At 43.6% G+C, this 27,280-nt stretch overlaps 1 protein-coding gene across 1 annotated transcript in view; it reads right to left on the reverse strand.

Moving 5' to 3' along the window:
* Positions 1 to 8,134: 8,134 nt before the first annotated feature.
* The window catches only part of Cwc25 (CWC25 spliceosome associated protein homolog), a 39,199-nt gene continuing 20,053 nt past the window's right edge, over positions 8,135 to 27,280 (reverse strand). Inside the window, exons 6-9 of the mRNA XM_077665651.1 lie at positions 26,097 to 26,495; positions 19,823 to 19,926; positions 13,738 to 13,896; positions 8,135 to 8,285 (exon numbers count right to left, since the gene is read on the reverse strand). Of these exons, the coding sequence (XP_077521777.1) occupies positions 8,171 to 8,285; positions 13,738 to 13,896; positions 19,823 to 19,926; positions 26,097 to 26,495 (777 nt within the window). The 3' untranslated portion in view covers positions 8,135 to 8,170. The remainder of the gene's footprint in view (positions 8,286 to 13,737; positions 13,897 to 19,822; positions 19,927 to 26,096; positions 26,496 to 27,280) is intronic.

Below are 27,280 nucleotides of genomic sequence, written 5' to 3' on the forward strand. Positions count from 1 at the left end.
AGCTGCAAAAATGTTTTGAAAAGACTCATTAACAGCAGAGTTATTGCCGTTTCAGTAAAGCAATTTCGCCCCCCTTCTGTTTGCCTTTGTAGTGAAATGTTTGTAACTGCTCGTCTTCTCTTTTGTGGAGCTACAACATGAAATGACTGAGCCGCTCTTAATGACAACAGGACTGCACAGAGACTCGTTCAGATGGTAAGACCTCATGTGCAGAAGCCTAGAAGAAGCTATGCGTACACTTTTGATTCTGCTTGAAGTCTGGTTTATCTACAAACTTCAGAAGAGCAGGGAAAGAAAGCACATACAAAGGGGGAACAGGAGGGGAAAGGAAACGGAGCAGGTCACGAGAAAGAGGGTGGCAAAGAGGACCAACCTTGATCTTGGTCTGGCCAGGTGAACACCTCTGGCTCTGCAGCGTGCAAGGCCCATTTCATCCGCTTCACCTATCTTCCTATTTTCTGCAGCCGCGCCAGCTTTGGTTTCTCTCACCGGTTTGGTCAACAAGCGTTAGCTATCGAAGTTTATTTCCGCTGCATTTTTAGAGGGAGGCGCTATGTACATCGGATTTGTACATGATGGCCCTGCCTCGCTGGGTATTTTTGCCTTACTTTTCGCTTCCTGTTGTCACGGTATGCATGAAATATATGTGTTGGAGGGCACGAAAATGCACAAGCAGCTTTCTGTTAAGATGGTGCACCCGCGTTCACGGTAAAAGAGGAAGGAATGAACAAGGTAGACGACAAAACGATATGAACACCACGCTGAGACGTATATAGACCAAAGCAAGAAACTAAAATGTATGCAGTGGACTCTCATTAAACGGAACCTCAAGGGACCAGGAAAATATGTTCCATTTACAGTGAGAATGAGCAGAATGGCACATTATGAGCACCAACTTGGTTAAAAGAGTAAACAATGGATACGAATGAAGCTATTCTAGCAGTGGTGTTTGAGGAACTGAGGTACTAAATGCGATGTCATAGGGCTTAGTGAGGTTTGGCAGAAAAATGAAGTGTATACAACGCTAAACGGAGGGCACATACTATGCTGTTGTAGTTTAGCTGACAGACGAGAACTAGGTGTGGGGTTCCTGGTCAATAAGGATGTAGCTGACGACATAGTGAAATTCTATAGCATTACCAAGAGGGTGTCAGTTATCGTAATTAAGCATAAAAGAGGTACAAATTGAAGGTGGCACAGGCTTACGCGCTTTCATCTAGCCACGATGACCAGATAGTGGAAGGTTTCTATGAAGACATGGAATCGGCAGCGAGTAAAGTGAAAACAGTTTGCTGTACTGATAGGCGACTTCAGTGCCAGGGTAGGCAAGAAGCAGGCGGGAGACCAGGCAGTGGGTGACTGTGGCATAGGTTCCAGCAATAGCAGGGTGGAGTTATTGGTAGAGTTCGCGGAGAGAAATAGTTTGTGGATCATGAACATCTTCTTGCACAAACGGAGAATCTGAAGTGGACATGAAAGAGCCCGAATGGGAGGACTAAAAATGAAATAACTTTGAAGTAACTTCATATTGTGCACTCACCCTGGTATTGTATGATGTGGAGGTCCTTGGCAAAGTTCGATGCAGTGACCATAGGATGGTGGGGTCTTGAATTAACCCAGACTTGTACAGAGAACGGAAGAAACTAGTAAGAAGGAAGCCTATCATTGGGTCAGTGGTGAGAGGAAAAGTGAATAATTCAGGATCTCACTGTAGAACAGATATTTGGCTCTAACAGAGGAAGACGACCTTAGTATTCAAGCAGTGAACGATAATCTCGGAGATTTCTTTACACAGTGTGCAGTAGAAGTAGGCAGTATGGCAGTTAGACAGGATCTGTAAGCTCTATCAGGAGATGGAAGATCAAATTAAGAAGTGTCAAAGCATGAAAACCTCTGAACCCAACAGACAGAATAGAATTGGTCAAGCTATCAAAGTTAATAAGTGTAATACCCCTGTCACACGGGCAGTTTCAGTGCCCACTGAGTCAATGGACATCAACTCAATGGAAGTTTGCGAATGACCATTGGAATCTCAAGGGCCATTGCGAAAAACCTCTCACTGACCATAGTTTGAAACAAAAACACAAAAAAAAACTTGAAATAAAGAAAAATATCTTTCCAATTTGATTTTAAAATTTTAGACCACATTAGCCAGTTCATAAACAATTATTCACTTGCAAAATGACAGCTCAGCATAACGGGCCAGCAGTCGGATGTAAAGAAACCGATGCTGATCTTGTTGTGCGGTGTCGCGGCACTCCACTTTGCTTTTTTTTTTTTCACCTGTTCGAGGGGACATCAAGGACTTGAAAAATTATGGGCAAGGTACTGACAAAGGTAATCGCAAACAGAATCGGGAAAACCTTAGACTGCAAACAACCAAATGGCCAAGCAAGCTTTCAAAAGGCTACCCAAGAACCATATTCACATTATTAATTCTGGTCATAGCTAAATGCACAGAATTTAACCAACCCCTATACAATAGCATGGTCTGTATATATTGGTCCGGGTTTTAAAAAATTCTCCTGCTCAAACTACTGGCTAATTTGGGCTAAAACACCGACCACAAGGTATAGTGTGATGGTCTACATTTTTAGATGAGTAATTTAACTTCGAAACTTGCCTGAATTAACTGGAATCAGCGAAAAACTGCAGTCGGCAGAGGCAGAATTTTTGTTGAGATGAGCGGAGCAGCTGATTTGACAGGCTGCGCCATCTGGTGAACTGCGAGACCCACACCCGGTACAAGCCAGGACATTGGTTGCCTCGCAGTTTGCCAGATGGCGCAGACTCTCAAATCTACTGTTCCACCCACCTCAACAAAAAAATCTGCCTCCGTCAACCCAGGTTTTTCATTGATTTCAGAAAATCCAGGCAAGTTGCTATGCTAAATTACTTATAAAAAAAATGTAGACCACCATCAACTACCTTGTGATCGGTGTTTGAACCCAAACAGGTCAGTAGTTTGAGCAGGAGGATATTTTATAACCCGGACCGATAAGTAACAGGTGTGTTGTATACAGTCTTAATAGATTACGAGAAAGCATTCAACTCAGTAGAAACCTCAACAGTCATGCAGGCCTTGCAAAATCAGTGTACAGAACAGCCATATGTAACAATACTGGAAGATATCTGTAGTGGCTTCACAGCCATCATAGTCCTCCACAAAGAAAGTAATAAGATACCAATAAGGAAGTGTTAGGCAGGGAGACAGGATATCTTGAATGCTATTCACCGCTTTGTCTACAGGAGGTGTTCAGAGGCCTGTATTGGGAACAATTCGGGATAAAAGTTAATGGAGAATACCTTAGTAATCTGCGATTCACTGATAACATTGCCTCCGTAAAAGAAATCAAGATACCAATAAGGAACGGTGTTAGGCAGGGAGACTGGATCTCTTCAATGCTATTCACTGCTTATTTACAGGAGGTATTCAGAGGCCTGGAATGGAAACAGTTGGGGATAAGAGTTAATGGAGAATACCTTAGTAATCTGCGATTCACTGATAACATTGCCTCCGTAAAAGAAATCAAGATACCAATAAGGAACGGTGTTAGGCAGGGAGACTGGATCTCTTCAATGCTATTCACTGCTTATTTACAGGAGGTATTCAGAGGCCTGGAATGGAAACAGTTGGGGATAAGAGTTAATGGAGAATACCTTAGTAATCTGCGATTCACTGATGACATTGCCTTGCTGAGTCACTCAGGGGATGAATTGAAAGGCATGATCAATGAGTTAGACAGACAAGGCGAGCAGAACCGTGGGTCTAAAAATTAACATGCAGAAAACCAATGTAATGTTTGACAGTCTAGCATGGGAACAGTAGTTCACAATTTGTAGCGAGGCACTAGAAGTGGTAAGGAAATAAGTCTACTTAGGGCAGGTAGTGACCGCAGATCCAGATCACAAAAGTGAAATAACTTGAATAAGAATGGGGTGAAGCACATTTGACAGGCGCATTAATGGCACTTTACCAATATCTCTCAAGAGAGAAGTATAGAACAGCTGTATCTTACCGGCACTCACCTATGGGGCAGAAACTAGGAGGCTAACAAAAAGAGTTCAATTTAAATTGAGGACAGCACAGCGAGCTATGGAAAGGATAATAATAGGTTGAACATTACGCCAGAGGAAAAGGGCAGAGTGGGTGAGGGAACAAACGCGGGTTAATGACATCCCAGCCGAAATCAAGAGGAAGAAATGGGCTTGGGCAGGGCATATAATCTGAAGGCAGGATGACCGATGGTCATTAACGTTAAAAGATTGGATTCCAAAGGAAGGGAAGTGTAGCAGGGGGCGGCAGAAAGTTAGGTAGGCAGATCAGATAAGAAAGTGTGCGAGGATAAGGAGGCCACAGCTGGCACAGGACTGGGTTAATTGGCAGAATATGGGACAGGCCTTTCCCTGCAGTGAGTGTAGTCAGGCTGATGATGATAAATGTAGGGAGCATTTTTCTAGGGGGTGTGCAAATATTCTAAATTTTTGAATATCCTCCTACTCAATTCACTTAACAAATCAAATTGGGCTTGTTCAAAATGATTCGAAACAAATCACATATATTCTCCAGTTATTGAATAAGCTTAAAAAAGTGGGCATGAAGTATGCCTCAGTTTTCTTCTATGACCGTGACAAAAATAGGGCACACTTTTGACGCCACACAGCATGCTGCCTCCATCAGTTTGAACTTGCACGGAATGGAGGGTTCAGTGCCACAACACCATATGTTCATGCAGCAGCATTCACAACGCTCATAAGTGGCCTTTAGGATAGGGTGATGCGGCAAGGCTCGGGCGGATTTAGCAAATGTCTTGACACCCGATGTCAGATGGCTCATATGTAGCTCTCGCCACTCTCACCTGCCAAGATGTGGTGCTAGTTTGTTCGCAGTCGTTATCGGTAGCAAATGGTAATTTCCCTATATGCACGACGTCTACAGAGTGCCCCAGCTAACTTTAGCCAGGGCCTAAAAATATGCCGCGGCACTCGAAGACAATGCGACCAAATGCTTGTTGCTGAGTGTTGTATAGGTCCTGTATCAAACAGCATGAATACAGCAAGCACAAGAGACGAGAAAACAGATGAACTCATTGCTGTGTTCACCTGTTTCTCCATCTCTTTTGCTTGTCTGTGCTCGTGCTGTTCGATATAGGATGCCTAATCAATTAACCCGCCAAGACGTTCTAGCGCAATTTATTGTATAGAGTAATTCACACTATTTTTTGTATTGTGCTTAATTGCATAATTAGTCTAGATTAATTAACCAGCTTTGCAAGCAACAAAGATAAGCAAAAAATTCCAATGAGAAAGTTGTAGAACAGTCCAATTGAACAGGTTCTAACTTTCCATCTACTACGCATTAGTTTTTCTCTCGCTGCAGATGCCCACGAAATACAAAAAAATATTATGTGACATGCCCGCTTGCGTGCTGCGATTGCACTGCTCTCAAAAGTTCCATGTAGAAACAAACAGAAACTAACAAAAAGGTGACGGGGCAGCGACACAGCAGCTGGCTGTGTGATTTACACCAGCGGTATGCAGCGGTATGCAGCAGACACATCCCTTATCGCTTGCACTCCCGTAAATCGCACAGCCAGAGCCTGCATCGCTGCCCTGCCACCTTTTAAGTGGTAGCACACCGGGCTAAAGATGTGTTCATTTCTATGCTGAACGTTTGAGAGCAGTGCAATCGCGGTACGCAAGCAGGCATGTCAGACCTCCTCTACGGCATCCCTTATAGCCCGAGTTACTTTGGGACGTTAAACCCCCATAAACCATAAACGTGATATTTCTTTATATTTCGCAGGCATCTGCAGCGAGCCAGAAAAGGCTAATACATAATAGATGGAAAGTTAGGAACTTCACTCGGGCTGTTCTAACACTTTCTCATTCAAATTTTTCGCCCATCTTCGTTGCTTGCAAAGTTGGTTAATTAATCTAAACTAATTGTGCTAGAACGTTTTGGTGGGCTAGTTGGTTAAGCATCCTTTATTGAACAGCGCGAGTACAAACAAGGACAGGACAAGAGAAAAGGAATCAACACAGGGCTGTGTTTACCTGTTTCCTCGTCTCAAGTGCCAAAGAATATTTCTAAACACTGGCTAAAGTTAGCTGGGACGCCCTGTATACTGACTGTGTACCACCGAATGGAGATGTGCCACGTCTTTTTATAGCTATAGCTATAACTGCCTATGCTATGGCACCATAAAGCAACACTTCCACTAGTGCTTTGCTGCTGTTTTCTACAAATACTCATGCAAGTAGTGAATATTGGTAAAAATATTCGACCCAGTTTTGAAAAAACACTTCTTACAGCCTTATGTTTTTCGCATGTACGTCCAGTGTGCCAGATTCAAAGCTGGCAGAGTATGACCAGTTCGCCATTTCTGCCCTTTCAACATGCCAAGCAACATCTTGCTTTCCCAGCTGCATTGTTTCTTTACACTGAGCATATGTTGCTTGTCCAACATAGATTTGGCTTGCTGTGCCAGCGATAGCACACAAGGATTGGCGCAGCTGCAAGAACCATGTCAGATCATTGTTCTCGTTGAAAGCTGCCATTTAGGAATGAAACGCTGAAAGGAACACAAGTACACAGCGCAGCATGCAGATGTCACTACTTCTCCAGTGTGGCGCTGCCCATGAGAAAATGGTCTTCAGTTCTTTTGTGCGATGTTTTCTTCCCTCTTATACACGGTTTTGTTGAACGTTTTTGTTATGGCAACTCTGCAATTTAGCCCAACACGACCTCCTGTTTGAAGAGGGCACATTTTTCGAGCAAGCAGTTACCCTAGGGAAGAAGAGTAGCATCGAAAGCTGGGGGCGCATAACCTGCTCCGGTGCCTTATCAAACGCTGCATGGAACGCTTCGCATGCCACGCTGCCTTATTAAAACCAGCGCCACACACGTCTGCACCAGCGCAGACCTTTTCATACACCGCGCCATTTATTCCACAAGTGCTTTGACACTAGTATCACCATTAGCACCCATGTTTGTAAACAACAAAACTGTGTATACAGGACATTTGACCTAAGACTTTAGACAATTTTTAAAAATCAGCTTTTTGAGTTAGAAGAGCGCTTTTTTTGGTAGTGTTGTCAGCGGCGTAGTACACTAACATTTCCACCATTACTGTTAGGTTCCTTAATTATTGAGAGACATGTAGCCCATCATTTTTAAAATTTCGAAAGCGGGGTTACACTTGGCACTGTGCCCAAGCAAACTTTGGCTATTTTGACGAGTTATGTGCACTCGAGAGGTTGCTTTGTCTGCAAGCGTCTCGAAAGTGCATGTATTTTGGCGCGACATAGGCAAAACTTGTTGGGCCACAGTGCTGTTGGTAACTGCATTTTCGAAATTCTAAAAACTGATATGGATATTATTTACAGTGGGCTACACATCAAACAATTATTAAGGAGCCTAACAGTGATAGTTAATTATTCAGTATTAGTTAACCAGCCTGCTAGTTAATTCTTAGCTGTGGCCGAAAAAAACACTCTTCTCACTCAGAAAGCCTATATTTAAGAATTGTGTAAAGGCTTAGGTGCAACATCCTGTATTATGTCCTCTTGCAGTAAAAGTGCTCTGTGTAATTCCTGTATACAGTGCTCACAAATATAATTCCACCGTCAGTGTAGATTGTGCTACAGTAGGATTTGTGTAAATTTTCAATTTGCTTGAATGGAATATTAAAATTCAAATGCCTTAACAAATAGTACTGCGACATGTTCTTCCGATGCAGGTGCTCGGGAAAGACAGTCCAAGTTGCAAGAGTTGGGGGTCCAAAAGCTGCTGCAGTCTCTTCTTATCACTAGTGACACAACACTCTTCGACAAGTATGTTGACCAAGCTTTGTCATATGCTCCTTTGCAACTGTCAGCCCTTTTTGAGCATTTTGTAGCGAGCTGCATATGTCACAGACATTGAGCATGCCATGTGTCATAACCAGGGGATTAGTCCCTCACAAAGCAAGATATTTGGATGCTATGTGACATCCAGCTAAAACAAGGGCAGGCAGGAAAACCTTACTGCAGCCATGTGGCAATTTAGTCTAAATTCCTTTGCACTGCTCTTTTGCTTGCAGGGTGAAAACTGCACTGCAGCAGTTTTCATGATCTTCACACAGAGCACCGCTGGAGAAGGCAGTTTATACTGCGCTGCTTGAGAAATTTATTTCCTAGCAAAATGGCTGTCCATGGCACCACTTGACCTTTGCACAGTGTACATTTTTTGCTTGATGCGCTTTTCCACGCTCCCAGAGTCTGCAGCCTCTGCCAGCATAGGCCTGAAATGGGACAACCATGCATGATCAACTCAGATTCTGCACCATGCAGCACTTAAGACTACGTTGTGGAAGACAATTAAATTGTGCACATAAAAGTGCTCTGTGTTCATTGCATAAGGGGTGAGAAACCCTATGCACCCTTTGTTGAACCATCTAAAAAGAGACCAACTGAACTTTATGTACCCAATGTGGGCAACGGCAACCTTAGTAATCAAGCTGCCCCGATTCCACAGAGTGGTCTTGTTCAAAATTGATTTTTACTGACAATTTTTGTATAAGCCTGCGTGCTCATTTTTATATATTCTGACATGGGAACCTATCATAAGCGGATGCAGTGATACAACTTCATGCCAACAGAAGTGAGAAACTACTATGGCCTCAGCTGATCAGGCAGTAAGTGGACACTAGTAACGTTTACATGCATTTGATTAACCATTATGGAACACTGACAGCCTTCTCAATGTCAGTTTTAATGAACCATGCTACCATTGTGACCAACAGATGCAAGACACTGTCACACCATCTAATAGCAACTACTCAAAGCAACTATATATAATGCATGAGTCATTTATACGGATATACCAATCATGGTAAGGTTTCACAGTAATTGCTACTTCAGGTTGTTTTAACAATTTGCCATGCCAAATTAAAATTGTAAATACTCATTTCACCTGTATCGAAAATGTATGATTCTGCTAATATGCAGTAGGATCTCTTCATTTCCAAGAATGTTTTAGCACTTTTTGGTCAGTTGTTAGTCTCTTTAAAACAGTAGTATAGTATTGAAGTATAACAACTACAGGCATTCTGACTCTGCCAGCTACAGTAACCTCAGTGACTTATAGAATTATCGGCCCATGACGGCAGTTCAGTAGAGTTGGCTACTGAATCCAAGGTTGTGGGTTTGATGCTGCTGGTAAATTGCAATTTGGAGCAGAGGAACATTGATTTATACCTGTCAATAGCAAATATGTCATTAATTGGCTGCTACACAGGAACATTTAATCTCACTATATTCTAATGACATACCCCATCTAATGATTTTGGGGAAGTCATTCGCATTCAATCTCGAACAGAATGTGTACACTGGACACCAGATATGCAGTAGAAACAAGCAACGCAACAAACAAATTTTTTACTCCACTAAGAAAAATGTTAATTCTTATGTGAAACTATTTGATTTATACCTGTCAATAGCAAATATAATGTCATTAATTGGCAGAACACTGTCACACCATCTAATAGCAAGTATATATAATACATTGGTCATTTATACGGATATGCCAATCATACAGAAGTGAGAAACTACTATCGCCTCAGCTAATCAGGCAGTAACTGGAACAAGGCCCAGCCCGCGACCGTTGATCACTCTGGATTGAGTGTTTATTGTTGGTTGGCGTTCCGTGTACGTTTAACTCAGAAGTACTCAAAGCTATAACTGAGTGCTTCACCTTTTGGATGTCATTTCCACACTCTTCCGTACCAGCCACTTTGTTTGTTTACATTTATTTGTGGTTGACTTTATACTTGGCTTTGATTTTGAAGGTTAAAGTGCTGCAGCATGGCCAGAAATAATATTCGAAGCCTATAATATTGCACAAAAATGTTCGCACCCACTCTTAAAATATACTACGCAACAATTTCAAACACATTACATGTACACTGATGTCCCTTAATTGTATATTTTTTTTCACTGATCATCATAGCTATCATTCTTTAGTGACTACTTTTTTACTGTGTAACCTAAAAGAGACCAAATGACATTAAATTTGCTAGCCTGACAGAGGTATTGGAAGCACACTGGTGCATGCTGCTTTTGTTTCGAACTTGCTTAGGTTGGCAAACAATGCTGAGTGTGATTAAAAGAGCATAGACACCTAATTTTAGCTGCATGTTTTCTTTCAACTGATGCATAAGGCATACATGGTTCACCATGTGGTATTTGGCTATGGTCACTAAATAATTCATGATTTAATTACTTCTCTCATGCTTTTTTGGTTTCATCAACTGAACAATAGCTGTGATGTGAGGCACTGAAAAAAAACAATCACTGACACATAGTTTTAATTCACACACTTTCAGCCAGCCTGTTCCAAGATTTGGAATGACAAGAAACGATGTATCAACAATTATATAGCCGTTTTTTTTCATGGCTCACGTTAAACGCCAACTACATGTCACAGCCATCATTTCCGGCTGATGAAACTGGAACCGAAACAGCATCAAGAAGTTCGATTATAAATTATTTAGCGGTTGTAGGCGAATACCACGGTGCGTTTACTGAAGTCTAAAAGCATCACTTGAAAGAAGAAAACACACAAGCAAAAATTTGGTGTCTACACTCTTTAAAAGGTGCGATGAAAAGTTTGTCATGATTAGCAAACAGTCGCACCTGACAACAGTAGTGGTGGTTTATTTCTAAAAATAATAAAATGAGGGAAAAGATTTTTGCTAGCCCCGGCATCTGCCATTGCTACAGAAGCACCTGAGCTGGGGCAGCGGAAATAAAGGGATAGAAGGCAGACTGGAGAAATGAAATGAAAGAGCTGAGGGGACAAGCAGAAAGCATAGGGGGAGGGGTACTATATACAAGTATTCTATTTACAGTATAATATATACATACAGGTCGGGCACATGTGATGTCTATAATCAAGAAAGAATACACATGTGCACAACACAATGTGTACTACAGCTGGAGTGGGGCGTCCAGCACCTGACAGGTCAATTCTAAGTTTTGCGCTCTATAATTCAAGAGGAGACACTTTGACAAAATATGCCACACAATGTTTGCTTGAAGAGTACATGCTCACAAAGCATAAAAAGGCTCTGTTGAATGTCCCTGAAAAGGGTGAAGTTGGCTATAAAATGCTTGCATTATGTAGAGTACAGGCCAGCGAGCGTTCATGCTGTGTACAAGACGTCAAAAGGAAGCTGATAATTTACAATGCATTTCTAAAAACTGTCGCTTCCGCATTTCGCGGCGACCACCAGTGCTGGGCTTTCGCCAGACTCCACGCGCGACGCATCATGTAGCATTCGTTACTTCAGCAGTGGACTGGGTATCATTGGTTCACCATGCCAACTCCAACCCCTCCTAGGGAATTCCTGCACGCATCCGCAGCCAGCAGAGGAGGAGAGAGAAAGGCGCGAAGATAAGGAAATTTAAATTTTGACTAAAATAACTTAGCTTCCACAAAACGCATTAAAAAATTCTTGCTGGACGATATTTGTGAAGTGGCGTCCTTTAACATCCAGGCATACTGCAAGTTTATTGAGAGCCCCTTTAAAAACCTTTTTATGTTGGCCAATTCTTTCACATTTTCTGGCATGCTTTTGCCTGCCTCACTCACCTCCATACCCTTGGGAGCAAGGAATCTTTATCAGTTCCAGTGCTGGCCAGGCATCATCTTTGACAATTCTGCCCGGATTGGGCGCCAAGCCTGCACTAAAGCTGCCCGATGTATAGCGGATTTTTTTTTTATGAACGGCAGAGCACTGGGGTCGCCATTTCGCACAACTGAAATGAAGAGCGAACGCAGCAACTCCATGCAGTTGCGCTAATTTAAAACGAACATTGACCTGCTACGAATCAAGTGGATGCCGCAAGTGAAAATAGTGAAATGCGCATTGCAGCTATGGTACTAAGTCTAGAACAGACCGAACAAACCCGGAAATGGCGCTCGGTTGCAACAAAGATAAAGGCGTCAAAATGGCGGTTGGCGCGCGTTGCCCGGCCGGGTTCGGGGTGCCAGGTTGCGACGTATCATGCGGGAACGTTTTCACAGCTACAACGTAACAGCGGGGTACCCAATACATTGGATCCTATGGGAGCTATGCCGGGACCGGACGAAAACGACGTAACAGCCGGGAAAACGCAGCAGTGAGGAACATAACAGCGGGGTTCTACTGTACTACATTGTGTTGTTGTGAACTCTCTGAGCCAAATAATACACTTCTACACCAGCCGTGTTGAGACCAAGCCGTGAAATCATAATAGCAGCATATGGCAGCGCCGGGCACCCTGTCGCTCACCATGATATCACCATAGTAATGATGTCTACTACTTTGAAAAATAGTTCCAAAAACCGTCACTAGTGCACATCAATCGGCTCGCGAATTTTAAAAATGCATAATAAATCGCTGGCTCCATTACAAGGACTCATATTTCGTCTGAACGCTCAAAAGCATTCGATCTACATATTGGACACTATTACTAGCAACTGTTTCACAGTCCCATTAAAGACTCAAGAATAAGCCCTGTCACATGGGCACATGAGTTATTGAGTTGAAGGACTTGGGAGATTCCCCTCTGAGATCGAACTCGAAGGAGCTGTGCTGCTGTCACACAAAAAACTCGATCGCCATTAAAAGATTCCACCATCTCACACCAGGCTATGGTGGCACCACTGTTCCCACCAATAATTTGCAGGCATGCAGGCAATCAGCCTACAAGCTTAACTTGAAATGGTTAAAACCAAAATGTTGATTCTTTACAGTAATTATAATTATTCTTGAAATGACCCTCACTCGCTGGAGTGTTTTGTCGCCTAACCTGCCTTCTTATCCATAATTTTCCATAATTCCATAATTTTTCAGCGATCGTACAGCATCACTTGCGTAGCTGCAAGCACCCCACGTCAGGGAGTGCACGCTGCCATCACTAAAAGGCCCTTGAAGTCTCGAGAGTTCTGTGCTCCTTCGCTGACTCAAGGCTATTGGACGTGCCTGCGTAGCAGCGTTCAGTAAGCTGAATCGATAGGCTAAGCCAAGTTGCATTTTGCTGCAGCAGCTTGCTTCACACGTTTCGCTGCGTTGCAATGGTCACCTTGTCGTCGGCAATGAACTGTCACCTCCGGCCATGCTTTGCTGTCTCGCCTGATGATGTAGACCTGAGTGATTCAACTCTGACGGCGCTGACTCCATAGCGCCACAACCTCGCTAAAAGCCAAATGACAGCGGTGGCAGGGCCTTTCCCTTTTGTGTAATTTCTAGCATTTATATGAATACGACAGTAACGCATCATATTTCCTAGCATATAGAGGTGACATGCCACTGTTTACATGAACCATATCAAGTCAAGCAGGACAGCGGCATCTCGCCCAGTGCAATGAGGCAGAGGTGAAGGGGCATTGTATAGGGACCCCAAGGAGGAGGGTAGGTGCCCCCAAACCTGTTTCCATTCATCGAGGAAGTCAATTCTTGGAGGGGGAGAGTCACATTCTGTGGTGCGAGGAGGAGTGTTTCCCTCTCTTGCCTGGGCGGGGCTGATGACACTCCGCCCCTCCAGAAGGGGTGATGGCATCACTCCTGTGAGGTGTTTCTGCCATGTGTGCCTGCCATGCCTTTCTAGCTACAGCAGGGTTTTCGCACAACAAGCCAAATAATGCTCTCACATTAAAAAACGACTTCTGGCATGGGATGTGTTTTTAGGGAATAGCATGGCACACATTACCTGATAAATCCTTCCCCAGTCCTTTTGTAGTGCTTCTTCTCTTCAACTGCTTCACTCTTGCTATAATGGTTGACAAAGGTCTTGCGCTGCTCATCACGCCAGTGGGCATTCTCCATCATCTCTTTGCGAGCTGCAGCTTTCTCTTCTTCACTCAGGGGCCTGGTGAATAACGGTAACAAAAATAAAAGTACCACACACATGCACCCTGAAGGGCTTGCTGGAGCAAAAGCCACAAGAGCTTGAAAAAAGGCTGTGCACTTGGTGTGTATCCACAACAGAGCAAGCTCTGTTGCATTTTTGATAGACCATCATGTTTTATAATTTACATTACATTGTTATACAGTTGCTATGTTACTATGAAGCAATGAATTGTTGCTGTGCACCCAGTTATGTGGGAGTAATTACTCATAACCATACACCCAAGTGCAGCTTTAAAGGCACAAAAGCTGTACAGCTTTCACAGTAACTTCGTAGTTGAAAAACTAGTCCCTGTCAGGGGATCAAACGCGGGACCACCACCTGTCCAGAGCAGTCACTCTGCCAGCTAAGCTAACCAGGACCAGCGGTGGGCAGGATGAGACCAAACTGATCAATAACTCTTACTAAAGCTCTGTATATCCTGATGAAATATGAGAAAGTGATAATTTTTTTTATACTTCAAATGTTCTTTTGCTATACATTTGGTCCTTTGAAATATTTAATTTCTAACAAATGCCTCATTTTACGTTTTCTTTCTGCAAAGCATTCTTTGTTCAGTTTAACCTTAGCAAAAGATAAAGCGACCCATAGTTATCCAGTGTTCTTGCATACACATGTTAACAATTCACCTGTATTGTTTTCCTCTTGTTCTCTATCACTCTTCCCCCTCTTTATGGCGACACTGCAATGCCACAAATAAATGGTACCACAGGTGTTGTGATAAAATATGAGCAATTTTTACATCATTGCAACAAGATTTGCTGGGCCAGTTGGTTCATACTGATGAAGGCTGTAACTGCGTGAGCACACATGTTCCTTCATGTTGTCCTAACCCCTTCGCGCAGTTGCACCCTTCATCAGCAACATCATCCTGAAAGTACTTGCTGCATAGCGCTTTGAGCTTGGCATGAGATACCATCAGCTAGAATCAAGGCTACACAACCTCACCCTCCTCCCAGGAGGGGGGGGGGGCATCGCTCTCCTCTGACTTTTTCAGCCCATGGAATTTCTTGGGCAGCTGCGCGAGTCAGCAGCAAGCAAAGCACCCCCTCATTTTGTTAGGCACCAAACTGGCGGCTGAAGCAACCACACTTCCTCCCGGGGACGCCCCCATTTCGCCTCTTCAGGGAGCAGAAGTTGGTTGAAGGGAGCCATCCCTTCTCTCACCTTTACTCAGAGACCAATACCCCCTATACTTGAAGGCCAAAGCGCTCCTACTGATCACATGAAACGCGTCATCTGGAGGTGGCTGAGAGAGGGGTGGGTTGTTGACATGTTTGACAGCTTTTGTTGCAGGGCAGGCAAGAGGGGGAGCCATATTCATCCGCGCCCGAACCATATGGCCATCTTGAGTACTCATTTCGTTTGCTAAATGCCAGGATAGACTGAGACAGCATTATGTCTGCTGAATGAAAGGCGGCATCCACCGAACTTTTTTTTGTCAGTATTTAAGGTCTTTTTTTTTTGTCGTAGCAAAGCCCACTTGCTGCTGTTGTGCTTGACCTGTTGCGGGATTTTGTGTGCCTACTGTGACTTATGAAAGGTCCTTACGACGGGTCGCTATAGCAATGGAATTGCTGTAACGACGCTATGCCAAACAAGGGTTGTGTATCCCGCTGCTGCGAAAACTACATGGCAGAGCCCACGTGTTCAGGTTCCCACAAGAAGGCAAATTGTCCAAGAAATGAATTCGTGCAATACCACGACAGGACTTCTTTCCTACGCAGAACTCTAGGGTAAGTAATCGCATATTCCTGAGTAATATTATATTCTGTGAAATAAGCGTCGTGGTTAACTGTGTTCTTAACAAGATTGAAATCGACCAATTTCATGACGTGTGGGGCAGGCTTTTTTTGTAAAAAAACGTCATTGGTGCGATCATGTCTAGCATGGTGTCTTTGTTCCGAGCCGGCTCCATTTCAAAAACGGTGGTAACTCGTGATTCCATTTCGCCAAGAGTTCAATTCCTTGATAACAGGGATTAAAATGGATAATAATGGATGTAATGAACTGTAATAGATTAATGGATATTGCCTGACAACTATATCCATTAAGTAACATCTTGACATCCTTCTTTTGTACACCTAGGAAGGTGTGTATTTTGATATCCTGCAATGAAAAAAAATTGTTTATTCATTTATTGTTACATTTTAAAATTATATTTTTATACTATACTGACCTATGCCACTAAATCTAGTTTTTGCATGTGATAAAAGAAAGAGTTAAGAAAAATGCTGTTTTCGGAAAACTTCCGCTTCATAAATTTGCATTTATGGTGCATTGGAGAGAGCAATCACTCATGAGGGGTGACATTTTTCCTTAGCTTTGCGAGGCACATTTCTGTTCAGAGGATATCCTGAAGGAAACTTCATACCTGGACGAATCTTCAAGGAGAACAGTCACGGCTCCTTTGCCATATCCTCGCCTTCATCAAGGCGCAGTGCCATCGAAATTCCCAGACTGCCCGACGTATTTGTCGACTGAGAAATAACAATCAGCGTAGAGAAGCCCTATGCACTTATCAGAAAGATGGATCAAGGAGGTCTGACGCATTCAGCGATGTTTTCTGTCAATGCTGTTGCCCACAGCTACGCAAAAGTTGAGCAGCTGCCGAGAACAGCAATTTCCTCAGCATGCCATGCCAATGCAAAGCTGTGGCAGGCACGAGTGAAGACAGCCAATATTTCAACACCTGTGACCGCGGACACACAAGTGAACTGGCGCTGAAGCATGTGCTGTGGTGTAGCACAAATATCCTACTAAAAATAATTTTGCCCTAGGTTGAACGATAATATTGCTGATGGTAGTGCAAAAGGGAAAACTGGAAACACGAAGCAGCAAGTAGGTGGGCAGGATAGAAGGAGGACGACACGGACAGAAGCGCTGACTTTCAAAGTTGAAAATTCAGCGCCTCTGTCCGTGTCGTCCTCCTTCTCCCATAATTAAATAAAATTTTATCTTTGGGTTCCTCTACATGAGACTTTTGTGGCATAAATTCCAGCACATCAACACTGGCGCTTGGACAGAAATGAAAACCAGCCTGAAAAAGACGCGCTTTTAATCAGGCACATCAACCTAAGAACTGTTGAGAGAGTCCACAAAACAAGCCTTTGAATTAAATTGCTCCTAGTGGTATTATTTGTAGCAGGTATTAAAGCCAGTAGCTAGTACTAGATATTATGAAAACTATTAAGAAAGTTACCATGTATCAAGTATCAAGAAAGTTAGTAGCTAGTACTAACTACTAACACACTAACCTTTTTACGCGCAGGCTTGTCGCCTGTAGAATTAACACTCGAGATGCCTTTTGACGACAATATTCGATTTCTGGACATCAGGCTTTTGCTTTTCAATGCATACATCTACTACAAGTATGAGCCACGTGCTATCAAGCCACTGCTTCCAGTCGGCTCGGTGCATTCCAAAGTGGTAAAGAGGGGCACTGTAGGGTTATGCTTGAAAAATGTGCTTTGTAAACCTATTCCTGAGCTTATGGCTGCTAGCTTCAGTGAACAGATCCTTCGTCTCAGAGCCGCAGGGTATCCAACTCATGTTTTGATCATCACCATAACCATCGGCCTCATTACACCCACTGCAGAGCAAAGGCCTCTCCCATGTCTCTCCACTTAACCCTGTCTTTTGCCAGCTGCACCCACCGTATGCCCGTAAACTTCTTAAACTGTGTGCTGAATGCTTTTTTGCTATGCAGATGCAATTAAGTTGGCTGGTTTTATATGTTGAGCACTCGCTCCGCTGTTCGCGCTTTTAAAGTCCTATTTCAACCCCCCTCTACCTTATCGCGGCACTGCGGCTGCTCATTTTGTGTGGCTAAAGCAATGAATGAAAGTGATGCCTTGATTTACCTTCGGCAAAGAAAAAGTTTTAATACCTAATTCATGAAAACTTGTCTGGGTCATATCAAATTGGATTATAATACGCACAGCTACCACTGCGGGGCGCGCACCTGAGTGGAATGTCATCCACCAGGCCCATTTTACTCGTCGCCATTCTACGAGGCAGCAGGGTTGTAGCCATATCTCTTGTCCATGATCATTTTCATATCTGAATGATATAGTCGTCACTCCCACTGCAACTTTCTAGGCTGTAACTGTCGATCTTTTTTATGTTTCCATGCCACCAACTCTGAACTTCCAGGCGTGACAGTTGAACCGATGCCAGCACGATGCGACGGGAGCAGGCTGCCACGAGACACGCAATGTCACGCATGTCTCCTGCCTGGCAGGCCGCAACTGGCGCATGCGCACAAAACCTACAAAATAACACCACCTGCGTGAAAATACATGAAATAAAGACTGAAACTTTAGATAATCGCACCTTCTGAATCCAATTTCGGCGATTTTACAGAAAGTCGCAATTTAATGCAGTATCCCTTTAACTACTTTATCTGGACGCATGCAGCTACTGAGATGCGATTTCGATTCTCCCCAAACAGGCTCAGAATTTTTCCACCCCTGTGTCAGAGATGCCAAGAACTGAGATCGAATGCAAAAGCCTGGATCATAGCAGTCATGTTTGTAAAGTGGAAGAACTACAGAAGTCTTCAAATTATCTGAATAAATGGCTTCACAAATCACACTATGTAGTTATCACTGTTGCGACATAAGCGCAAAGTGGTGAATGTCCTCCAGCGCCCTCATAATTTTTTTTCTGTGCACTGCTGCCTTGTTACTGCCGAGGTTTTTCTACTGCTATTTAACATATATTAGTGTGGGCAGAGAAAAAAGACAGAAAAATAGTGTTCCCTGGCACTGCTATTTAACAGTGGGAAACTTCCCGCAGGATGAAAATTTCATGCGGAAGTAAGGCGCTGACCAAGCAAAAAAGTTAAAGAACACAAAATGAACCTGCACCAGTGAACTGGTTGAAGTTCTCAGCTGTGTTAGAACAGTGAAATTCAGGGGCTACATACTGCTTAGTTGCTTTCTGTTTAGCTGCCTACATATTTAGTTTTTGTCTGTGCATTTCTCATTAGCACTATGTTGTATTCTTTTTCTTTTTCGAGTCAATATCGCTACACAATTCCTTGATGTACTCAAGTGAAAAACTTGCTGCGTTGCTATGTGACAAAAAGCGTGGCTTTGCCATCCGATTTGTTCGTTTCCTTCGAAAAAAAGCCCACTCTGCCATTTATCAGAACTTTAGTAAGGCTGTGTATAATGCCAAGCGGCATCGAAGAGCAGCTATTAACCTGCTGGAATGACTGGAATATATACGAGACTTTAAGGAACCCACTTGGTAAACCAATGACGGAATGGATTCCAAGAGAAGGCAAGCGTCGGTCCAGTGGGTAGATGAGATTAGGAAATTTGTGGAGATAACGTGAAGCACAGGACCAGGTTAATTGGAAAGGTTTTTGTCCTGAAGTGGGCACAGTAAGGCAGCAGATGATGATGAAACCAAGAAATGGGTGTTTGTGAGTAAACGGCACAGAAGCATAAAGCTTACTGCCTACTCAGGGTGACAGTGTTCGAAAACGGCACATGACAAACACCTCAGCAGATCACTGCCAAGAAAGTGCGTGCTAGGCGCACTTACTCCATCACCAACTGGAGCCGCTTCCGCAGCAAGGTTGATGCTGCAGCCATAGCTGATATGGGTCTGCAGGTAACATGGCTGGTATAAGAATCAGATCTTACCTGTAATGACACCTAATTGGAAGTCAGAGATGTGTATGTGTACTTTCTATCTGTGTTTATCTTCTCCGAGCTACATGTTTTATTTCCAGGCGCTTGGCAGACAGCTCTATGACTTTACACTCGGCATGTGTCTGGGCTGTTGCAACAGTATATTTGCTGCACAAGATTGAGCAGTACGCAGCTTCCATAACCACAGGGTTCAACATTCAGGGTTAAAGAGGAAAACAAACCTGCGTCTGTGGGTGACTCCTTCTTTGACCTGCTCTTGCTTTTTCCGTTGCGCTTTCAATGGGGCTGGCTGCTGCTCTTTCTTCCAGCTCTGGTCACCTCGAATCTATGGCCAAAAAGGTCATCAAAAAGCTGTTGACATCCACTGCATAGAAATCCAGCATGCCTCTACTCTATACTCTAACTGCTTACCAATTACTGCAACGATTTCAATACACATTCATCACTCGGTTACAAGGTCACAACATAAATTTTGGAATAAAAGCATTCCCACTTTTTCTGTAATTTTTGTTTAACATACGTTCACGATTCTGCATTCTTGGATATTTTTCGGTAACTGCCGATCTTTGTGGAGAATTTGGCCTGGAAACACCAATGAGTTTTGGGCAAGTTTTGTTGGGAACACCTCAATGCATGACATCCTGCAACTAGTTCAGCGAGAAAGGGAGAAAGAACAGGTTTAAAAACAATGTGTGGCCTTCAGGTATCCTAGTGCTGCCGGGTGCCCACTGGTTTTCTCAAGGGTACAAGATTTCCCCCGTCCTGGTCCTAGACTTTTCTCTTGAACCCATCCGTTGCACTGACGGGGCAGTGATTCGTTCACTCTGCCTCATGCAGCAAAGGCCTGATGGGTTCACACCACTCCCAGGGCTAATCCATGAACAGACCTTTTTGTGCAAGCACAGGTTTGAGGGATCAGAATGCCACAGAGTCGGTGGAAAGTACTTGTACCAGGACTGAGAAGTGGAGTTGTAGTGTAGAATAAAAATTTCAAGGCAACTTGGGCAGGTTGGCAGCAGCCTTTACAAGATGCCTAACTGTTGCATGTTCTTCGTGCAGGTATGTTACCTCAAGAATGCCTACTGCATTCGATCTGATGATTGTTGCTTGCTGCTGTTTTCCTGCCCACAGAGTTTTGTTAGCTTCTGTTCAAATGCTTTATTTTGCTTCTCTCGCCTTCTACAGAGCAAGTGAACAAAATCCAGGCCTCCCTAAACGATTACTCTAAGCTAACTCGTCTAAACAGCTTAGTGGGAAGCGGCTAACGTGTTCCAATACCGAGTCGTCTTCCACTCTGGAGATGGCAAACATGCTTTCTCAGATCTCGCAACTACTTGCATAGAATGTCCGCGCATTGAGCGTTGTCACTGCATCGGCAGAACCAGTGACGGACGTACACGTCCTGTCATACTAAGGACACTTGATTTCAGTGAGAAGATTCTTGTCATGAAGAACCTATCGAAACTCAATGGGGAATACTTTTACATGGCTGAGGATTTCTCTGCGAATGTCCGAGCCCTTCGTAAGAAAATATGGAATACATCTTCCTCGCTTCGTGACGGTGGTTCAAAGGTGAAGCTTTGGTACAGCCACGCTTTCACTGATGGTGTCAGGTACACATGGGATGAAGCCTTGAGTAGCTTGAAACGGGACCCCCATCACGATGTGTCCGAATCTTCTGAGCTTCCTTCATTACCCTGCCATGAAGCTACCGACTCTACTGAGCTTCCTTCGTTGCCCGTTGACGTTACCTAGCTCTCCAACCAGTCTCGTTGTCTTAAATCTTAACGCTAGAAGCATTTCAAACAAACTCCCCGATCTTTTCGCACTTGTGTCCTCCCATGACCCTCACGTTATTGGCATCACCGAAACCTGGCTACACCCTGACATATTATATGACTCTGAATTTACCCCACCTGGTTACCTTGCTATCCGTGCCAACAGGCATGAGGGGAAAGGCGGTAGTGTAGCTTTACTTCTTCGCTCGTATCTTAGATTTTCTATACTACCTGCTCCTTGCAACAGTGAGTCAATTTGGTGCAAGCTTTATTTAGAAAAAGAGACTTATTATCGGCGCTTTTTACCGACCCCCCGGAACCTCTGTTGATGTTTTGCAGTCTGTTGGCCAGTTTATACACAGCCTTTCAGTTCCAAACATCATCTTCATGGGTGATTTCAACGTGCCTGGTGTTCACTGGCCATCGATGTGCTATTCCGACCGTGATGCTTCTTTAGCAAAAGAGTTGATAGATCTTTCGCTCTGTCTTGGACTCACTCAATAGTTACCGGCTTTCAATGTACGGTTGTCGATGGTATTTAAGCAGTTCTCCTTACTCTGTCCCGCTTCTCTAGTAACCAACAGTACACCTTCACGTCATTTCTGGATGTCCATCATGCTGACGACAACTCCGTAATCGACAAACTGGCCGAGTGCTTCGACTCCTTCTGCGCACTCAGCCGTGACGGCGACATTAAAGACCTTGTTATATTTTGAAAAGATTGTTAGACTGTACATTAAACTATTTGTTCCCGTAAAAACGAAGAAAAGAAATCCTACTCTCCCTTGGATTGATCGCGATGTTTTGCAGACGTCACGTCGTATGTCTCGGCTGAGGCGCATGACACGTAACAATAACCCTGATGCTGTCGCTTGATTTCAAGCTGCGAAAAATGAACTTCGTAATAAAATGCACGCTGCTAAAAATGTCTATTTCTGCGTTCAGCTCCAAGGGCTATTAAGAGATAACAACCGTAAATTTTGGCGCTCTGTTCTACCCTCAGACACTTCATCCACCTCATTCATTATTAATGAAGAAATTGTCACTAACCCTGCTCAAATATCTGATGCATTTAATGCTTACTTTCATTCTGTCTTTGCACGTGATAATAACATGATTCCATCTTTCAGTCTTCCCAATCATGATCCTTCTATCTCTGATATCACGGTTAGCACTCAGGGCATTTTATACCTTATCTTGTGCCTTGACTCACTGTATCCCAAACACCTTCCTTGCATGTTATTCCCTTTGGTCATCTTGATATCTCTCAATTAATTTTCAAAGATGTCTTTCTACTGGCATTGTCCCTTCCTCATGGAAACTCACCAATGTACTCCCGCTCTATAAATCTGGCAACAAACAACTTCTTTCTAACTATAGGCCGATCTATCTAACTGCACATTCATGTAAGATCCTACAGCATATTACTTATAAACACATTATGGAATTTCTTCAAGCAACTAATCTTTTGTCAAGGGCTCAACACGGGTTTCGTAACGGGTTTAGTACAGTGACTCAGTTAACCGAATTTGCACATTACATTCTTCTCAGCATAGATGCCGGCAACCAAATCGATGCCATATTCACCGATTTCTCGAAAGCTTTTGACACGGTCCTTCACTCTAAATTGTTATGCAAACTAAAAGTGATTCTCAATAACTCTCAACTCATTGATTGGATTGCCGATTTCTTCAGTTGTAGAAAGCCACAAAATTCTTCAGCTGATAGTTGTTTAAAAGGAACGACAACTGAGTTTAAGGACCCAGTTTTTTTTTGGCGCAGCAGAAAACTACACGTTCAAGGTGCTCGATTCTGCAACAGTTTTGCTACAAACACTCTAGAAAACTTCCACCGCGAATTTATAAATCAGTGCATGCACTCGTTTTTATGTATCCCGATGCTGGAAACCATATCAGCGAGTGCAATAGTGGTTGCATGCCACAAAAAGTTATCAACTAAAATCTAATACAGACAGACCCAGCTACCCTACAGCAGAACGCTTTCATGCAGTGCAGTGTCCATTTGAGTTTTTACACTTAAAGCTATTATGGCACGGTGCTCCTTTGGACCATGGTTACCTTTCAACCAAGATATGCAAAACACTGCGGTGTCATCAATCTACAAGTAAAATCTAAAAGCGCTTCGTCACCAATCTGAAAGGAATGTTGCTTTTTGTTGAACAGCACAATGCAGAGACAGTGCACTATAGTAAACATGACACAAACACTTCTGAAAGAAAAAAACACGACATACACTGAGGACAATTCCATGCAAGTTTTGTAAAAAATCCATTCCATGGTTCTTTTTGGGTACGCTGACATATCATTTATTGCTGGGAAAATTAAATTTAAGCTCAAACCGTGACGTCTACACCAAGTGATCACCATTTTGATGTGAATGGCGACGTAGCATAGCATCTTGGATCCGCGCCATTGGTTTCCCAATATAGTAAAACCACATTAACTGGGACCTTAAAGGACTGAAAAAAAGGTCCATATTATCCGAAGTTATGATAGTTGAATGGCTACAAAAAACCTTTCAGAAATCAGTTTTCCAATGCAACAAATTTAATTGATGAAAAGCAATCCCTTTAAAGCTTTGCTAATCGGTACAGAACAGGACTCGTACCAGTTAATTCAAATGGGAGGCCACGTCTAGATAAGACCGGCACGGCAAGAGATGGTCGAAGCAGCCCCACAAAACTTGCATTCCAAGCTGCAGAGTTGGTCATGCACATCTGACATGCACGCGACGGCAGGCATGACAACGAGTAGTTTCACTTTTATCTTTTTTTCTTGCTGCTTGGGCATCGCTGAGCAGTTTCCTTCCATCCGCGTGGTTCCATTCCTCATTACAATGTGCTGAAAGAAATCCTCAAAAGAGCAAGGTTCCAGGCTAGTTGGTAATGCATTTAAACGAAGAAACAGCGCGATGAAACACGGCCACATGGACTCGCGTGTGTGTCGTTTCTTTGTGTGTCCGTGTTTCATCGCGCTGTTTCTTCATTCAAATCCTCAAAGTAGGCTATGGCCGAGACTGCACACTTATCAGTCTCCTCGCACACAACAGTGCCACTTATGATGGCTGTGATGCGGTAGAAGTGGAGCTCCACCGCATCACACTGTGAAGGATGCGGGAGGCGCATAGGATTTTGGAACAGTTCTGCTTCGATGCCCCCAACATATGCACACAATAAAGCACTGATGGAAAGGGGAAAAATAGTCACTGCCCTGCTGTTCTCAACTTAAAATCATTGCAACCATTTCCCAGTCTTCCACTTTTTAAAATAAATCTGCCGTGATGCAAGCAGTTCTTGACAGTTTTTTTTTTCAAAATCATTCGATAACTAGAACTTTCTCACAATTCGAACGTTTTTTTCTGGTTCCTTGAAGTTCGAATTAACAAGCTTTTACTGTAAATGAATTAAAGTCAACTAGAACCTGGAATTTGGGAAATGTTTAACATAACCACGCTAATTCATCAAAGCTGCAACCAACTGACGAAGAAATTCCTGAATCCTTCGTAAGAACTTCACGCAAAAACAACTGCATGACTGTCCCCTCGTTTATAGCCACTGAGAGGGAATATTGCCACTATGACACCTTTTCTCCCCGCAATCATTCATAATGTCCGACGTGTCCGACAATTCATAGTTGTTCAGTGCTCTCGTTGCTGTGAATGTTTTGTTTTCTGTTATTTCTTTTCTGGTTTTTTTCCTGGTCTTTTCTTCCTCATTTGTTTTCCCTCCATTTCACTTCTTATCTCTGTTCTCTTTTTTTACTTTCCTACCCTCTAGTTTCCATGCCGCCTGCAACCTTGCCACCTCTGTTTTAAAACTGCCGCCCAATGGCACCCTCCGCCACAGTTTGGCTCTGTTAGTTTGTCTGGGTTCTGTCCACCCCACGTGTCACCTCCATTGCGCTTTGCACTAGCTACAGCACGCATTCCCAGCACGTGTGGCACATGCTACGAAGTTCCCTGTCGGCAATTTTACAGCCTGTGTTTTGCATGATTACAAGCGCCGCCATTCACACTATAGACCAATATATTGAGGACAAAATATTAGGACCACTGTTCAATGTAGTCCAGAGTAGCTTCTGTTACAGCCCACACCAATTCGAACTATCAGTGAAAGTGAACAGCTAGTTTCAGCGCCTACATTTTTCACGGCGAGCATTTAATGCAAAGCACCACAAGATGCTAGGTTTGTTGCAAGGAAGGCTGCAATACCTTCAGAAAATAAGGCAAGCAGTCAGCAGTGTGCGCGTCCGTGCTGCTCGTGCCGTGCCCGAATCCGCCTGAGCATTTCAGCATGTTTTCAAACGCTGCGCTCCGCATCCAAGGCCCCACGTTCGGTGTGTTGCCTGCTGGAGAACGCACAGACGAGCTGCAGCATGCCACACCGGAGATTTTTGTTCTGTCAGCCCCTTTAATAATACTTTTTAGCGGCACTCCATGTTTGTGCATGAGAAAACTGTTACTAGTACCTTGTAACAAAATAAATACAACCCCCAAATGAAAACCTGGATAATCCTCAAATTTGACAAGCACACTCTAAGCCTGCCCAGAAATAAAGTGGGAAGATGCAGAACCCTGTGTATGTTTTTCTAAGGAGTGAATCCACTCCATTTTCCTTCTTTATAACAAACAGTTTCATGTTGTGCAGCTTAGACTATATGACCGTCAATGGTGGAAAGACGCGAACAAGTTTACTCACAACAAGACCAAACTTGGGTCTTTTGTCATGGTGGTCCTCATCACCATCCAAGCCAAGTCTGACAGGCTGATGGCTTTCCCTGTTTTCACCACTTGTGCTGCATGTCTCGGAGCTGCTCTTGATAGGGCGCTTGAGGTGTGTCTGTCTCCTGTGATGACCGTGGGTGTCTGGAGATGAGTCATGCCGCCTCCGAGCTTTCCTGGGGTGCACATGGGCCGAGCTGCTGCTGCTTTTTGACCTGGATGCCTGCCTGTCTCTCTCCGACTTCACCCTGGAGTGCCGTTGGTCATCTTCGGTGGAAGTGCTGCCGCTGCTGGATGCACTGGGGAACCTCTTCTTTTTGCGCTCCTTTTTCTTCTTCTTGTAGGCCTTTTTTGACTTTCTGATAGACTGCTCAATCTGCATGGAAAAGGAATGGGCAGTTTCACTTCGAGCATTTGAAAACAGCAGGGCCCACACTGCACTTTACAGCCGCTCACCCACTACAGTGTCTCAATAACGACTGCAGTGCTGCGCTGCTACTGAGCCCGTGGTAAGGCTTGACATCTGGCTGCATTTTTGGTGGAGGGTGCCTCCAACACGACATTAACAGCAGCCTTAATGCAAGTCTGTTGAATAATTCTTTCTACACCATGTAACACATGGGCCTCGTTTAATCTTACAATGCAACATATTAACCTTGCGAAGCAGCCTGAATGAACAATGTGCAATAAAATAAATGTGGACATCAGCCACACCCCTCATCAGTGAAGCAGTGGCACCTTGGTATCAAGGGGCACTTCTCCGGGCAACACGCTCCTAAGCTGTAATGCAACAAAGTTGCGCTTGCTTTCAAAGCCCAATTCCCATCAAATCTGGATATGTTAGCCATTCATTCCTTTCAAATCCAATTTAGGAGTGCCATTCATCAAAGTTCATTTTTTTAGAAAATTACCCAAATATAGTGAAATGACAAGCAGATTCATCATTTCAAATGAATACTATGCTTTGGCATAGCTCACGCCACAATCTTCCAGCAATTCCATGTTTCAGCACCTGTCACTGCCCATTTTATTCACATCAGACTGTTACATAACCACTTCGCACAGCGGTTGTTAGATACTAGTGAATGAGATGTCCAATATTTCACGTCGTGGTGACAGAAGTCTGGGAGTCAAGAAGACAGCAAAAAGGGGCTTCCAAAA

The sequence above is a fragment of the Amblyomma americanum genome, chromosome 5 (genome assembly GCF_052857255.1).
Source record: "Amblyomma americanum isolate KBUSLIRL-KWMA chromosome 5, ASM5285725v1, whole genome shotgun sequence".
NCBI classification, from domain to species: Eukaryota; Metazoa; Arthropoda; class Arachnida; order Ixodida; family Ixodidae; genus Amblyomma; species Amblyomma americanum.